General features: G+C 45.8%; 1 protein-coding gene across 5 annotated transcripts in view; it reads left to right on the top strand.

The window, feature by feature from the left end:
* The window catches only part of LOC115159730 (AP-3 complex subunit beta-1), an 86,526-nt gene that overhangs the window by 40,991 nt on the left and 27,789 nt on the right, over window positions 1-17,746 (top strand). For 3 of the 5 annotated variants that reach the window (XM_029709745.1, XM_029709744.1, XM_029709742.1), the window contains exons 11-22: window positions 1,824-1,895; window positions 1,984-2,046; window positions 2,203-2,335; window positions 2,464-2,582; window positions 3,006-3,182; window positions 4,059-4,245; window positions 5,027-5,157; window positions 5,372-5,516; window positions 5,639-5,816; window positions 7,337-7,490; window positions 13,123-13,171; window positions 13,272-13,375. In XM_029709745.1, the coding sequence (XP_029565605.1) occupies window positions 1,824-1,895; window positions 1,984-2,046; window positions 2,203-2,335; window positions 2,464-2,582; window positions 3,006-3,182; window positions 4,059-4,245; window positions 5,027-5,157; window positions 5,372-5,516; window positions 5,639-5,816; window positions 7,337-7,490; window positions 13,123-13,171; window positions 13,272-13,375 (1,512 nt within the window). The remainder of the gene's footprint in view (window positions 1-1,823; window positions 1,896-1,983; window positions 2,047-2,202; window positions 2,336-2,463; window positions 2,583-3,005; window positions 3,183-4,058; window positions 4,246-5,026; window positions 5,158-5,371; window positions 5,517-5,638; window positions 5,817-7,336; window positions 7,491-13,122; window positions 13,172-13,271; window positions 13,376-17,746) is intronic. The other 2 variants (XM_029709746.1, XM_029709743.1) reach the window with 1 other exon arrangement.

Raw genomic sequence — 17,746 nt, 5'->3', positions numbered from 1 at the left:
TCTATTAATGTTTTGTATTATGTCATGTTTCATGTTTTGTGTGGACCCCAGGAAGAGTAGCTGCTGCTTTCACAACAGCTAATGGGGGTCCTAATAAATATCAAAATACCAAGCATGACTGGTCAAATGTATTTTCAGTGGCTAACTGACTAACGGTTAACCGTTAAAATCCCTAGTCAGGACAGACACCCTTACAGATGTAGGGTCTTAATTTGATTACTATTTTGTTGCTGATAATTTTCCTGCAGGAAATGTAGATGAGATTTGATTTAGATAAATTCACTGAAAACCCACACGAACACACGGTTACAGTGCGTTCGGAAAAGAATTCCGACCCCTTGACTTTTTCCAGATTTTGTTATGTTACAGCCTTAATCTAGAATGGATTAAATAGTTTTTTCCCCCTCATAAATCTACAAACAATACCCCATAATGACAAAGCAAAAACTGTTTTTTAGAAATGTATGAAATAAAAACTGAACTAACACATCTACATAAGTATTCAGACCCTTTACTCAGTACTCTGTTGAAGCACCTTTGGCAGCGATTACAGGCTCGTGTCTTCTTGACACACCTGTATTTGGGGAGTTTCTCCCATTCTTCTCTGCAGATCCTCTCAAGCTCTGTCAGGTTGGATGGGGAGCGTCGCTGCACAGCTATTTTCAGGTCTCTCCAGAGATGTTCGAAAGAGTCCAGGCTCTGGCTAGGCCTCTCAATAACATTCAGAGACTTGTCCCGAAGCCACTCCTGCGTTGTCTTGGCTGTGTGCCTAGGGTCGTTGTCCTGTTGGAGGGTGAACCTTTGCCCCAGTCTGAAGTCCTGAGAGCTCTGGAGCAGGTTTTCATCAAAGATCTCTCTGTACTTTGCTCCGTTCATCTTTCTTGCAATCCTGACTAGTCTCCCAGTCCCTGCTGCTGAAAAATATCCCCACAGCATGATGCTGCCACCACCATGCTTCACTGTTGCGATGGTGCCAGGTTTGTCAGAGTGACCATCGGGTTCTTGGTCACCTCCCTGATTGCTCAGTTTGGCCGGGCGGCCAGCTCTAAGGAGAGTGGTGGTGCCAAACTTCTTCCATTTAGGAATGATGGAGGCCACTGTTTGTTTGGGACGTTCAATGCTGCAGACATTCTTTGATACCCTTCCCCAGATCTGTGCCTCGACACAATCCTGTCTCGGAGCTCTACGGACAATACCTTCGACTTCATGGCTTGGTTTTTGCTCTGACATGCACTGTCAACTGTGGGACCTTATATAGACAGGTGTGCCTTTCCAAGTCATGTCCAATCTACTGAATTTACAACAGGTGGACTCTAATCAAGTTGTAGAAACATCTCAAGGATGATCAAGGGAAACAGGATGCACCTGAGCTCAATTTCGAGTCTCATAGGTGTCTGAATACTTATTAGGTATTTGTTTTTTTATTTTTAATACATTTGCAATAATGTCTAAACCTGTTTTCGCTATGTCATTATGGGGTATTGTGTGTAGATTGATGAGGGAAGAAAATAGAATAAGGCTGTAACAAAGTGTGGAAAAAGGGAAGGGGTCTGAATACTGTCCGAGTGCACTGTATATTAACAGGATTGCACTTTTCATGTAACCTACATATGGCCAGCTAATTGCCTAACCACCAATCAAGCAACATTATGGATTAAACGTTAAAATCCTGTTGCTGCAGGATTATTTTGATGGGACAATATCTAGGTCAAATTAAGATCCTACATCTGTAGTAGTAGGTCCTTTTAGTTGTAATTTAGCGTGCATAGATGTATTGGCACACTGCATGTTTTGAACTGTATGTTTTGGTGTTGTCTCACTAGGGCATGTTTGAACCTTACATGAAGAGTTTTTATGTGAGATCCACAGATGCCACTCACATCAAATCACTCAAGGTAAGCGTCCTCATGATGACCTAGTTAATGTAAAAGTAAACTGTGAGATGAGTACAGGTGTGTGATCAGATCTGTCTGGACTCCCCAGCTGGAGATCTTGACCAGCCTGGCCAACGAAGCCAACATCTCCACCATCCTTAGAGAGTTCCAGGTAAGTTTTTCTCTCCTCGTTCTCTTTTTCTATCTTTTTCATTCTCTTTCTCTCTCTTTTCCTCTTTTTTACATTCAAACCCTTTACCCATCTCTGGCACATATATTTATTGCCTTTTACAGTGAATGGCTCCAACTTGTGCTTTGGTTTTTCCAGACCTATGTGAAGAGCCAGGACAAGCAGTTTGCTGCCGGTACCATCCAGGCCATAGGCAGGTGTGCCACCAACATCTCTGAGGTCACAGACACCTGCCTCAATGGACTGGTGCTGCTGCTCTCCAACAGAGATGGTATGGGGGAGGGATCCAGTCCATTGGTTTATTGATTGATCGACCGATTGGTTCTTTGTCCAGCTTCGTTCCAAAGTTTGTGTGTGAAATCCTCTTGTAGGTATTGTTTTAAATGTAACCGTATGAAGTCATTACAGAGACGGTGGTGGCGGAGAGCGTGGTGGTGATCAGGAAGCTGCTCCAGACCCAGCCCACCCAGCACAGTGATATCATCAAACACATGGCCAAACTCTTTGACAACATCACTGTACGTCTACCACTATCTCAACATTTGTGTGTCTGTGTCCGAGTGTGTATTTCATGAGACTGAGCTTGTGTGAGTTGGAACATTTAATTGTGTGCACAATCTTAACATAGAGTAACCCGTGCCGAAGGTGCTGATGGCACGGGCCAGTATCCTGTGGCTGATGGGAGAGTACAGTGAGGACTAACCCCTCTGTGTCTCCAGGTGCCGATGGCACGGGCCAGTATCCTGTGGCTGATGGGAGAGTACAGTGAGGACTAACCCCTCTGTGTCTCCAGGTGCCGATGGCACGGGCCAGTATCCTGTGGCTGATGGGAGAGTACAGTGAGGACTAACCCCTCTGTGTCTCCAGGTGCCGATGGCACGGGCCAGTATCCTGTGGCTGATGGGAGAGTACAGTGAGGACTAACCCCTCTGTGTCTCCAGGTGCCGATGGCACGGGCCAGCATCCTGTGGCTGATAGGAGAGTATTGTGAGAGGGTCCCTAAGATCGCCCCTGACGTCCTCCGCAAGATGGCCAAGAGCTTCACCTCCGAGGAGGACATCGTCAAGCTCCAGACTGTCAACCTGGCTGCCAAACTCTACCTCACCAACTCCAAACAGGTAAAACATACCTACATACATAGTCTACGCTAAACTGTGCAGTAGCCTATAAGATGTTATTACCATGTCAATTCAGCTTATGATGACTTCCAGTTGTTCTAGTTATTTGGCTGTTTAGGCACTAGCTGCTAATATAGTTTCACCAGTGTCTTTCCTAAGTATTCCGGTTTGGTTCAGCCTGCTGGGTCTAACAGAAGTCCTATACCATAACCTCAGAGCCAAATGCTTTAAGAGCAGGCTTCAATGTAGTGCATTCTCCCATCTCCCTGACTCCCCTCGTATGAGAACTGAAGGCCCATTCTATCAGATGGGAGGCAGTATGGCTGCCAAACTGGGATTATGACCACACTGCAGACGCTGCTGCTGCCGCCTCAAATGAGCACATTATTACACCAGTATCCCCTGGTCATGTTTCAGAGAGGGGGTAGGGAGAGAGAGAAATGTGTTGCCGTTCAGGTAGTAACTCTTGTTTTTATTCCTCTCTAAATAATATATGTTAGTGTAAGGAAAGCACTTCCCATCTCAGACCATAAACCCACCTGGTACAGGGAGAGGTTGTCACTCATACAGCTAGTGAGGAGCAGTCTCAGCTGGAGAAAGACGAGGAGAGAGGAGAAGAGAGAACATTTAGTCTGATGCCCCGGAGCTCTGTGTGTGTGTGTGTGTGTGTGTGTGTGTGTGTGTGTGTGTGTGTGTGTGTGTGTGTGTGTTTTCTCCCCATCTCCTTCAATATCTTCCCATATCCCTCCATCTTTCCCCTGCTCTTTTTCCTGCCCCGTCCCCTCTCTCTCCCTCTCCTCCTTCCCTCTCTCCCACCATATCTTCCCATCTCTCCTTCTCTCCATCCCCCCTCTCTCCCTCCTTTCTTCCATCCAGACTAAGTTGTTGACCCAGTACATTCTGAACCTTGGGAAATATGACCAGAACTATGACATCAGAGACCGCACGCGATTCATCCGCCAGCTCATTGTGCCCAATGACAAGAACGGCGCGCTCAGCAAGTACGCCCACCGCATTCTGCTGGCGCCCAAACCAGCACCTGTCCTCGAGTCTGCCTACAAAGGTACCTTTTAAATAGCGCACTAGATAAGGAATTTTCTGGGCCTCTCTGAATGGCAGTGGGTTCAGTGCTCTCTCGCTGGCTCATATGAGATGGATGAATTACCTGGCTAATGTTAACCTTTCTGAGACGCAGAGAACACACACACACTTGACTTTAATCCAGATAAGAGACAGAAGCAGCCTCCTAAACATTATTATTCTGCGGTGGTCTCTGCGTCTGCTAGATGTTTATGGAAAATGTTAACCGCTCCTGTCATTCTTAATATTCACACTTTAACGCCTCTTTTTTCTCTCCATCTTTTTAGTTAGAGAAAGCCTGTTTTGAAGGCAGACCTCCCCAGGCACTTTGACTGATTACACCTCCTATATTCAGTATTAGGGAGGGAGAATCCTTTTAATCTGTTTGCCCGCTGCCGTGTATGTGCTCCTGTGGGCTCCTGGACCCTTTATTAAACAGAGTTGTGTATGTGTTTATACAGTGACATTTCAGAGTGTTTAAGGCCAATTACTCTCTGTCCTGCATATTGAGAGAGCACTGCTGTGACATTGAGACCCCTGCCTCTCAACCCTTCTCCCCCCTCCAATGTTAATCATTGTTTCCTTCTTTTCTCTTCCTCTCTCCCTAACTCCAATGTTTCGCCTCTGACACGTTTTCGCATCTCTTTCTCCATCCCTCTTTCTCCTCCCTCTATCTTGCCCTCTCCCCATCTTTTTCTCTTCTCCTCTCCTGTGTCTCCCCCTCTACCTCTTTTTACCTCTCTCTGTCTCTCTCCCTCTGTCAGACCGCGATCGTTACCAGTTGGGAACCCTGTCCCACACCATCAACACCAAAGCCAGTGGCTACCTGGAACTCTCTGATTGGCCCACCGTGGCTCCTGACCTATCAGTGAGGGATGTGGAGGTGATTGAGCCGGTAAAGATCCATCATTCCATCTTTCCTTTTACTGCTCACCCCACCCCGGCCCTACACCAAGGGTGGTCATGGTCAACTCTGTCACCCAAACTACAAATCCATTTTGCTACGTTTCAATACATTTGCAGTTCTCCCAACTCTCCTCCCTTCTCTTACTTTACTTCCTCTTACTGTACCTCACTTCCTCTGACATCACTTCCTGTTCTGTTGCCAGTTGAAGGAGTGGGCTCCATCTCTAGGGAAGACTGGGAAATCCAAGCCTGCCAAGTCATCAGATGAGAAGTTCTACTCTGACTCTGGAGAGGAGGAGAAGGGATCAGGGAGCAGTGAGGATGGCAGTAGCAGTAGTAGTAGTGAAGGTGTGTGTGTGTCCACGTGTGTAACATAAAGTATAATGTTCTCATGTGAGTGTTTGCATTGCCAGTCCAATCCATTTTATCTAGAAGACTGTACATCTTACAAAATGAACCTGTGTGTCCAGAGTCAGGGAGCGATGCAGAGAGCTGTGTCGAGAAGAACAGCAGTCAGAGCAGTGAGGAGTCAGACAAGTCCTCCAGCCAATCAGAGAAGAGTTCCAGTGAATCTGACTCTGAAAGGAAGAAGAGGAAAACTAAGACCCCACTACAGAAGAAGACAGTCAAACCAACGGCCAAAGACGGGTACCACACTATCACTGAACATGCCCACTCCCCTGACTAGGTCCTTGGTTTGGAATCTATATGTATTGTGTGTCTATCATTTCTCTTCTTGCTGAATTTATCTATTGAGGTCTTACCTGTTTTATCGAAGGCTGAGTGTGATAATTAGGCAAGGGGTGTGTGTGTTCGCTCATACAACAGTGCAGCTGTCTGAAGTCAGTCAGCAACGTGATCAGTGCATTGTGGCATCAATAATCTCATTCTCCATCTGTTCACTTTCTCTCTCCCCCTCTCTCTCTCTCCCCCTCTCTCTCGCGCGCTCTCTCTCGCGCGCACTCACTCTCTCGAGCACATATATTCTCTCTGGTCATGTTGAAGACATACATTGACACCTACTGTACACACACGTTCAGAGCCGTTAGTGTGAGCTCCATCAGCAGTGGTCCAGATTTACATGGCTGATAGATAATGACTGTGGATTGGTCATTTAGCTGCCTGGTGGTACCAATGAATGAGATCTGAGTCATTACTGCTGAATACACGCACACTGTTACACACTGGCAAATTTGGTCCCTGACACGTTCTATTTCACTCACCCCAGCTTTCTTTCTTTCGCACACACACACCCTACCTGCTTGCGCTGTATGACAGGCCGGCAGCTGACCTTGTTCCCTCCATTAGAGTGTAATTAGAGCAGCTCACCCCAGTGATTTCACACACACACACACACACACACACACACACACACAGACACACACTATCCCACACACACACAATCTCTCTCTCTCGCAAACACACACACCAACACACACACAGTAATTATCCCAGCTCACCCCAGTGCTTCCACAACAAACCCAGCATAATGCCCTCATTACAGCCCAGTCATTCCAGGCAGGGCTTAATCAGGCCCACTCTGATTTATATCGCTTTTTCCTGTTCGAAACAAATGAAATCTGTAGGCCAAATTAATACTGGCTTCTCATCATCGGCCAAGTTAAAAAGCCAGTTACCGTCACAATTCTCCTCGTTAATTTAACAGCTGAAAATCCCAGGCAGCCCCAGTAAACACTCATTATCAGGACAAATTGAAGAGAGAGGGAGATGGAGGGAGGGAGGAGGATAACTTTTTAGCCAAAGCGATATTAAATTAAGTGGGCGAACCAAAACAGATTGATCTAGGGTGTTCTGACAGAGTTTGAGTGTGAGCTCCAGCAGACTGCACTACGTGGTGCAGAATGGAAAGTGTTTGAATGGATAGATGCGTAACACTTTCCCCTTCGTATTGAAACTTTGTCATGTTATTTATGTTTTGGTTATAGGAAACACGCGTTAATGTATTACAGTCTTCAGTTTAAGATATGTTTAAGGTGCCCTATTCCTTAGATTTCCTCATGGGAAATCATCTTTAAACACTCCTTTATCAGTTACAGATTGAAAAGTGTTGGAATGTGATTTGGAGGTTGAACTCTTACAACCTTTTGTGTTTTCTCTCCTCAACGTGCGTGTGTGTTCGTTCATGTGTGTGCGTCTTCCTGTGTCAGGGATTCGGATGAGAATGGGAACGTTGCTAAAGAGGCCAGCAGTTCGTCTGCAGAAGAGAGCTCCTCTGATTCAGAATCAGACTCTGACACCCACACAGACTCTGACTCAGGCACTGAACACAAGAAGAAGACCAAGTCTAAAGCCAAACCCAAGGTGAGACAACCAACCAACTGGGAGGCCAACAGCTTGCTAGGTGTGTCAGTTCTAGCATGCTTAACATCTAAGATACAGCTAGCGTTAACTCTCTTGAGTGTTCCTTTATCAGCAGTTGATTGAATTGAGGCCGTGGTCTGACTCTGAACAGATGAAGGTCTGTTAACCTGTGTCCAATCTGAGCTGTTGTCCACACCGTAAATAAGAGAGTATGAACCAACCCTCTGTTCATCATGGTACAACAGTATACAGTGTGTTAGTGAGTGTGAACAGTGTCTTTGAAGAGCTACTGGAGGCAGAGAAATCACATTTTACACAGCGGAATATGATTTGGTCTGCTTCTTTGTTTCTTCTTGCTTTTTCTCTCAACTCATCCTTTTCTCCCTCTCTGATTCTCCCTCCCGCTTTCTGATTCTCTCCCACTCGCTTTCTGATTCTCCCTCCCGCTTTCTGATTCTCTCCCACTCGCTCTCTGATTCTCTCCCACTCGCTTTCTGATTCTCCCTCCCGCTTTCTGATTCTCTCCCTCCCGCTTTCTGATTCTCTCCCTCCCGCTTTCTGATTCTCTCCCACTCGCTTTCTGATTCTCTCCCACTCGCTTTCTGATTCTCTCCCACTCGCTTTCTGATTCTCTCCCACTCGCTTTCTGATTCTCTCCCACTCGCTTTCTGATTCTCTCCCACTCGCTTTCTGATTCTCTCCCACTCGCTTTCTGATTCTCTCCCACTCGCTTTCTGATTCTCTCCCACTCGCTTTCTGATTCTCCCTCCCGCTTTCTGATTCTCTCCCTCCCGCTTTCTGATTCTCTCCCACTCGCTTTCTGATTCTCTCCCACTCGCTTTCTGATTCTCCCTCCCGCTTTCTGATTCTCTCCCACTCGCTTTCTGATTCTCTCCCACTCGCTTTCTGATTCTCCCTCCCGCTTTCTGATTCTCTCCCTCCCGCTTTCTGATTCTCTCCCACTCGCTTTCTGATTCTCCCTCCCGCTTTCTGATTCTCTCCCACTCGCTTTCTGATTCTCTCCCACTCGCTTTCTGATTCTCTCCCACTCGCTTTCTGATTCTCTCCCACTCGCTTTCTGATTCTCTCCCACTCGCTTTCTGATTCTCTCCCACTCTCTCTCTCTCTTTCTGATTCTCTTTCTGATTCTCTCCCACTCGCTTTCTGATTCTCTCCCACTCGCTTTCTGATTCTCTCCCACTCGCTTTCTGATTCTCTCCCACTCGCTTTCTGATTCTCTCCCACTCTCTCTCTCTCTTTCTGATTCTCTCCCACTCGCTCTCTCTCTTTCTGATTCTCTTTCTGATTCGCTCCCACTCGCTTTCTGATTCTCTCCCACTCGCTTTCTGATTCTCTCCCACTCGCTTTCTGATTCTCCCTCCCGCTTTCTGATTCTCTCCCACTTTCTGATTCTCTCCCACTCGCTTTCTGATTCTCTCCCACTCGCTTTCTGATTCTCTCCCACTCGCTTTCTGATTCTCCCACTCGCTTTCTGATTCTCCCTCCCGCTTTCTGATTCTCTCCCACTCGCTTTCTGATTCTCTCCCACTCGCTTTCTGATTCTCTCCCACTCGCTTTCTGATTCTCTCCCACTCGCTTTCTGATTCTCTCCCACTCGCTTTCTGATTCTCTCCCACTCGCTTTCTGATTCTCTCCCACTCGCTTTCTGATTCTCTCCCACTCGCTTTCTGATTCTCCCTCCCGCTTTCTGATTCTCTCCCACTCGCTTTCTGATTCTCTCCCACTCGCTTTCTGATTCTCTCCCACTCGCTTTCTGATTCTCTCCCACTCGCTTTCTGATTCTCTCCCACTCTCTCTCTCTCTTTCTGATTCTCTTTCTGATTCTCTCCCACTCGCTTTCTGATTCTCTCCCACTCGCTTTCTGATTCTCTCCCACTCGCTTTCTGATTCTCTCCCACTCGCTTTCTGATTCTCTCCCACTTGCTTTCTGATTCTCTCCCACTCGCTTTCTGATTCTCTCCCACTCGCTTTCTGATTCTCTCCCACTCGCTTTCTGATTCTCTCCCACTCGCTTTCTGATTCTCTCCCACTCGCTTTCTGATTCTCTTTCTCTTTCTGATTCTCTTTCTGATTCTCTCCCACTCGCTTTCTGATTCTCTCCCACTCGCTTTCTGATTCTCTCCCACTCGCTTTCTGATTCTCTTTCTCTTTCTGATTCTCTTTCTGATTATCCCTGGCTGCATTCCAAACACTTAACAGACACACCCTCTCCCCTCAGGCCTCAAATTAATTGGACACTTCTGATGACGTCTGACGAGTTTACACTTGCAAGGGAGGAAGGACTTCATTTTAAATGGACCGCCCTTGCCCGGAAATACATCACTCGTTCATCCCGTGACGATTGTGTTTTCAGCCACCGGTAGCTTGTGGGTGCTTTATATGCTCTACAGTCAATTATGATTGCATGTCTACTTATATTAACTATATAATTATGACTATACCTCTACTGTATGATAGCTAGCAAATTAATTAGTTAACTAACATTTGCCTGCCTAGCTGGAACTTCTGAAGAAGGAAAAACATTTATTTCTACAATTTCCAAAAGCTAACCAAACAAAAACGTCATGAATTTTATGAGACGTGTTTGTGCATTAGTAGCACAATTTCTAACTTATTTACATTTGTTTTTACTTACACTTGTATGTTTACTTCTCCATATTGACGTTGAGGTTTTAAGTTTTGGCTGACTTTTCTTAGCGGATGTGCAATCATCGCAAATTGAATTATGGGGTGTTTCAGGCCCCGAAAGTGAACATAATTGTACACTCGCAAACTCTATCAAAAATAAGGGCTGAGGGGCTTACATTGCGACGTTCCCTTGTTTGGCTAATCGTTTGGACCGATGGCCAAGATGGTGACGGGGATTCCCCCAAGGGCATAAGGCGAGGGTAAGTGGGGGAGGGTGTGTCTTTTATCAAATCAAATCTATTTGTCACATACATATGGTTAGCAGGTGTTAATGCAAGTGTAGCGAAGTGCTTGTGCTTCTAGTTCCGACCATGCAGTAATATGAGTTTGAAACGCAGCCCCTCTCTCTTTCTGATTCTCCCCCTCTCTTTCTGATTCTCCCCCTCTCTTTCTGATTCTCCCCCTCTCTTTCTGATTCTCTCTCTGGTTCTCCCCTCTCTCTTTCTGAATCCCTCTCTTTCTGCACTGACATTTTCATTTTACACACTTTGCTCCTACGACCTATGCATTATGCATCTCTCCGTCTTTTCTCTCCCTCTTTCTCTCTCTCTCTCTCTCACTCCGCCTGTTAACAAGGGTTTCTTCTTTGCCACCAAGCATCCATCAGAGACGATCTGAGAAGATACGCCCTCTAACATCATTGTTTGTTTTCACTATTATGCCTTCTCACACACACTCCTCCATTTGTGGATCCTGCAGTAAGCAGAGTGGAATGTTATGGTTCTTTATGAGAAGTGAACAGGGCTGTGGTTGGTTAGGAGTGCATGGAGAGACAGAGGGCCGTAAAAGCGCCTGTATGTTTAAATGCGTTTTTATTGTTGCATGTTGTATTGTATATGTGACGATGCACGTCCTAATATTCTGAGTCGCCGTTTGACAAGCCTGGCCTAGTGGTAGGAGGTAGTCAATGGAATGTATCTATCGGTTGTGACACGACATGTCTCATGGCTGGCCCATGTAAATCATACAGACCCTCCAGATGTATATACAGTGGGGGAAAAAAGTATTTGATCCCCTGCTGATTTTGTACATTTGCCCACTGACAAAGAAATTATCAGTCTATAATTTTAATGGTAGGTTTATATGAACAGTGAGAGACAGAATAACAACAAAAAAATCCAGAAAAACGCATGTCAAAAATGTTATAAATTGATTTGCATTTTAATGAGGGAAATAAGTATTTGACCCCTCTGCAAAACATGACTTAGTACTTGGTGGCAAAACCCTTGTTGGCAATCACAGAGGTCAGACGTTTCTTGTAGTTGGCCACCAGGTTTGCACACATCTCAGGAGGGATTTTGTCCCACTCGTCTTTACAGATCTTCTCCAAGTCATTAAGGTTGAGGCTGACGTTTGGCAACTCGAACCTTCAGCTCCCTCCACAGATTTTCTATGGGATTAAGGTCTGGAGACTGGCTAGGCCACTCTAGGACCTTAATGTGCTTCTTCTTGAGCCACTCCTTTGTTGAGGGAAGGAGGTTCTCACCCAAGATTTGACAGTACATGGCCCCGTCAAATGATGCGGTGAAGTTGTCCTGTCCCCTTAACAGAAAAACACCCCCAAAGCATAATGTTTCCACCTCCATGTTTGACGGTGGAGATGGTGTTCTTGGGGTCATAGGCAGCATTCCTCCTCCTCCAAACACGGTGAGTTGAGTTGATGCCAAAGAGCTCCATTTGTCTCATCTGACCACAACACTTTCACCAGTTGTCCTCTGAATCATTCAGATGTTCATTGGCAAACTTCAGACGGGCATGTATATGTATTCTTCAGCAGGGGGACCTTGCGGGCGCTGCAGGATTTTAGTCCTTCACAGTGTAGTGTGTTACCAATTGTTTTGTTGGTGACTATGGTCCCAGCTGCCTTGAGATCATTGACAAGATCCTCCCGTGTAGTTCTGGGCTGATTCCTCACCTTTCTCATGATCATTGCAACTCCACTACGTGAGATCTTGCATGGAGCCCCAGGCCGAGGGATATTGACAGTTATTTTGTGTTTCTTCCATTTGCGAATAATCACACCAAATGTTGTCACCTTCTCACCAAGCTGCTTGGCGAGGGTCTTGTAGCCCATTCCAGCCTTGTGTAGGTCTACAATCTTGTCCCTGACATCCTTGGAGAGCTCTTTGGTCTTGGCCATGGTGGAGAGTTTGGAATCTGATTGATTGATTGCTTCTGTGGACAGGTGTCTTTTATACAGGTAACAAGCTACGGTTAGGAGCACTCCCTTTAATCTCAGCTCGTTACCTGTATAAAAGACACCTGGGAGCCAGAATTCTTTCTGATTCAGAGGGGGTCAAATACTTATTTCCCTCATTAAAATGCTAATCAATTTATAACATTTTTGACATGCGTTTTTCTCAATATTTTTGTTATTCTGTCTCTCACTGTTCAAATAAACCTACCATTAAAATTATAGACTGATCATTTCTTTGTCAGTGGGCAAACATACAAAATCAGTAGGGGATCAAATACTTTTTTCCCCCACTGTACACACAGCAGCCTGAGAAATAGAATATAATTTTATGCACATAGCTGACGTGTTTAGGAATATCATGTTACTGCATTGTATAGACACTGTCAGTCAAATAGGGCAGTGTAGACTACATTCCCACAAAGACATACAGACTTTACTTTAATATTCTGCCTGTCATCTATCTCTCTTTCATACTCATTCTTCTTTCTCTTTCATCTATAGCCTTCATTCATCTGCCATTCATGTTGGAACATTAGCTAAAAAATAAAACTCCTATGTTATGATATACTGTGCTGTACTCTGCCAAGTGTTTTACTATAAATATGTTTGACAGTCTGACACAGACCTAAGGGTCGAACATTAATGAATATTTTCTCCAGCACCTGTTCAAAGTCAGTCTAGGGACAGTATGTTTCTCATGTAGGATTCTGCTGGTCTTTTCTCCAGGTGGAGGTGCAGTCAACGAAGGAGGTGTCTCTGTTGGATCTGGGTGACTGTGAGTTTTCTGTCTGTAAAACAGCATGTAGCTAGGAAGAATACCACAAGATTTCCAGTTGGAATTCATCTCATAAGTGTTCTGTGTGTGTGTCTTGTAGTCACTCCTGCACCAGTGACCCAGCTCAAGTCTTCTGTCCTCTCCCCTAGCCTGCTAGGAGACCTGGAGGGCCTGTCACTCTCCAATGTCTCCTCCACCATCCAGGTGAGTGTGTGTGTGTGTGTAGATCTGTCTGTCTGTTTATCCCTCCCTTGGTGTGTGTGTGTGACAGCTGAGAGAGAAACGTGTTGAACCATACTGTACAGTAGAGTGTCTTTAAAAGACTGCCTCTCCAGTGGCTGGAATCTCCTCCTGGAGTTGGCTGTTGACCCTTTCCTCCTTCCTGGACATATTTATAAATCATCTCCCCATCTCCCTTTCCTCCTTCCTGGACATATTTATAAATCATCTCCCCTTTCCTCCTTCCTGGACATATTTATAAATCATCTCCCTGTCTCCCTTTCCTCCTTCCTGGACATATTTACAGTGCCTTCGGAAAGTATTCAGACCCCTTGAATTTTTCCACATTTTATTACATTACAGCCTTATTCTAAAATGGATTAAATAAAACAATTTCCTCATCAATCTACACACAATACCCCATAATGACGAAGCAAAAAAACCTTATTTACGTAAGTATTCAGATCCTCTGCTATGAGACTACAAATTGAGCTCATGTGCACCCTGTTTCCATTGATAATCCTTAAGATGTGTCCACAACTTCATTGGAGTCCACCTGTGGAAAATGACATTGATTGGACATGATTTGGAGGGGCACACACCTCTCTATATAAGGTCCCACAGTTGACCGTGCATGTCGGAGCAAAAACCAAGCCATGAGGTCGAAGGAATTGTCCATAGAGCTCCAAGACAGGATTGTGTCGAAGCACAGATCTGAGGAAGGGTACCAAAGCATTTATGCAGCATTGAAGGCCCCCAAGAACATAGTGGCCTCCATCAATCTTAAGTGGAATAAGTTGGAACCACCAAGACTCTTCCTAGAGCTGGCCGCACGGCCAAACTGAGCAATCGGCCTTGGTCAGGGAGGTGACTTAGAACCCGATGGTCACTCTGACAGAGCTCGAGAGTTCTTCTGTGGAGATGGGAGAACCTTCCAGATGGACAGGCCTTTATGGTAGAGTGGCCAGATGGAAGCCACTCCTCAGTCAAAGGCACATGACAGCCTGCTTGGAGTTTGCCAAAAGGCACCTAAAGACTCTCAGACCATGAGAAACAAGATTATCTGGTCTGATGAAACCAAGATTGAACTCTTTGGCCTAAATGCCAAGTGTCACGTCTGGAGGAAACCTGGCACCATCCCTACAGTGAAGCATGATGGTGGCAGCATCATGCTGTGTGGATGTTTTTCAGGGACTGGGAGACTAGTCAGGATCAAGGCGAAGATGAACGGAGCAAAGTACAGAGAGGTCCTTGATTAAAACCTGCTCCTGAGCGCTCAGGACCTCAGACTGGGGCAAAGGTTCACTTTCCAACAGGACACCGACCCTAGGAACACAGCCAAGACAACGCAGGAGTGGCTTTCAGGACTAGTCTCTGAATGTCCTTGAGTGGCCCAGGCACAGCCCAGACTTGAATCTGATGGAACATCTCTAGAGAGACCTGAGAATATCTGTGCAGCAACGCTCCCCATCCAACCTGATAGAGCTTGAGAGGATCTGCAGAGAAGAATGGAAGAAACTTCCCAAATACAGGTGTGCCAAGCTTGTAGCGTCACACCCAAGAAGACTTGAGGTGATAATAGCTGCCAACAAAGTACAGAGTGAAGGTTCTGAATGCGTAAATGTGATATTTCAGTTTTTTATTTTCAATTAATTAGCAAAAAAAAATCTGTTTTTGCTTTGTCATTATGGGGTATTGTGTGTAGATTGATGAGGGGGGAAAACAATTTAATCCATTTTAGAATAAGGCTGTAACCTAACAGAATGTGGAAAAAGTCAAGGGGTCTGAATACTTTCCAAAGGCACTGTATAAATCATCTTCCTTTCCTCCTTCCTGGACATACAGTACCAGTCAAAGGTTTGGACACACTGACTCATGCAAGGGTTTTTCTTTCTTTTTACTATTTTCTACATTGTAGAATAATAGTGAAGACATTAAAAACTATGAAATAATCATGTTGTAACCAAAAAAGATTCTTCAATGTAGCCACCCTTTGCCTGGATGACAGCTTTGCACACTCTTGGCATTCTCTCAACCAGCTTCACGAGGTACTTACCTGGAATGCATTTCAATTAACAGGTGTGCCTTGTTAACAGTTAATTTGTGGATTTTTTTTCCTTAATGCATTTGAGCCAATCAGTTGTGTTGTGAGTCCATATTATGGCAAGAACAGCTCAAATAAGCAAAGAGAAACTACAGTCCATTTAAGACATGAAGGTCAGACAATTTGGAACATTTCAAGAACTTTGAACATTTCTTCAAGTGCAGTCGCAAAAACAATCAAGTACTATGATGAAACTGGATCTCATGAGGACGGCACAGGAAAGGCAGTGTTACCTCTGCTGCAGAGGATACATTCATTAGAGTTAACTGCACCTCAGATTGCCGCCCAAATAAATGCTTCAAATAGTTCAAGTAACAGACACATCTCAACATCAACTGTTCAGAGGAGACTGCGTGAATCAGGCCTTCATGGTCAAATTGCTGCAAAGAAACCACTACTAAAGGACACCAATAAGAAGGGACATATTGGTGACATTATACCGGTGGAAATATGTCCTTTGGTCTGATGAGTCCAAATTTGAGATTTTTGGTTCCAACCACTGTGTCTTTGTGAGACGCAGAGTACAGTAGATGAACGGATTATCTCTGCATGTGTGGTTCCCACTGTGAAGCATGGAGGAGGTGTGATGGTATGGGAGTGATTTGCCGGTCTGTGATTTATTTAGAATTCAAGGCAAACTTGACCAGCATGGCTACCACAGCGTTTTGCAGCGATACACCATCCCATCTGGTTTGGGCTTATCATTTGTTTTTCAACAGGACAATGACCCAACACACCTCCAGGCTGTGTAAGGGCTTTTTGACCAAGAAGGAGAGTGATGGAGTGTGGCATCGGATGATCTGGCCTCCATAATCACCCGACCTCAACCCAAGTGAGATTGAGATGGTTTGGGATGAGTTGGACCGCAGAGTGAAGGAAAAGCAGCCAACGAGCTCAGCATATGTGTGAACTCCTTCAAGACTGTTGGAAAAGCATTCCAGGTGAAGCTGGTTGAGAGAATGCCATGCGTGTGCAAAACTGTCACCACTGCAAAAGGTGGCTACTTTGAAGAATCTCAAATATAAATATATTTTGTTTAACACTTTTTTGGTTACTACATGATTCCATATGTGTTATTTCATAGTTTTGATGTCTTCACTATTATTCAACAATGTAGAAAATAGTAAAATAAAGAAAAACACTATGAGTAGGTGTGTCCAAACTTTTGACTCGTACTGTATTTATAAATCATCTCCCTTTCCTCCTTCCTGGACATATTTATAAATAATATCCCTCTCCACTCATACAATTGCATTTCCTGTGTTTTACAGTTGTTCTGTTTTCCTCTCTCCATGTGCCCTGTTCATACAACTGTCAATGCCAACCTCCATCCACCTCCCTCTCGAACTCCCTCTCCACCTCCCTCTCTCTCTCTCTCCACCTCCCTCTCGAACTCCCTCTCTGTCTTTCTCTCCACCTCCCTCTCGAACTCCCTCTCCACCTCCCTCTGTCTCTCTCTCCATCTCTCTCCACCTCCCTCTCTGTCTCTCTCTCCACCTCCCTCTCTGTCTCTCTCTCCACCTCCCTCTCGAACTCCCTCTCCACCTCCCTCTCTGTCTCTCTCTCCATCTCTCTCCACCTCCCTCTCGAACTCCCTCTCCACCTTCCTCTCTGTCTCTCTCTCCATCTCTCTCCACCTCCCTCTCTGTCTCTCTCTCCACCTCCCTCTCGAACTCCCTCTCCACCTCCCTCTCCACCTCCCTCTGTCTCTCTCTCCATCTCCATCCACCTCCCTCTCGAACTCCCTCTCCACCTCCCTCTCTCTCTCTCCATCTCTCTCCACCTCCCTCTCTGTCTCTCTCCACCTCCCTCTCGAACTCCCTCTCCACCTCCCTCTCTCTCTCTCTCCACCTCCCTCTGTCTCCCTCTCCACCTTCCTCTCGAACTCCCTCTCCACCTCCCTCTCTGTCTCTCTCTCCATCTCCATCCACCTCCCTCTCGAACTCCCTCTCCACCTCCCTCTCTCTCTCTCCATCTCTCTCCACCTCCCTCTCTCTCTCTCCACCTCCCTCTCGAACTCCCTCTCCACCTCCCTCTCTCTCTCTCTCCAGCTCTCTCCACCTCCCTCTGTCTCTCTCTCCACCTCCCTCTCTCTCTCTCTCCACCTCTCTCTGTCTCTCTCTCCACCTCCCTCTCGAACTCCCTCTCCACCTCCCTGTCTGTCTCTCTCTCCATCTCTCTCCACCTCCCTCTCGAACTCCCTCTCCACCTCCCTCTCGAACTCCCTCTCCACCTCCCTCTCTGTCTCTCTC

This window comes from Salmo trutta, chromosome 23 (genome assembly GCF_901001165.1).
Source record: "Salmo trutta chromosome 23, fSalTru1.1, whole genome shotgun sequence".
Lineage (NCBI taxonomy): Eukaryota > Metazoa > Chordata > Actinopteri > Salmoniformes > Salmonidae > Salmo > Salmo trutta.
This window is presented reverse-complemented; position numbering and strand designations above follow the sequence as displayed.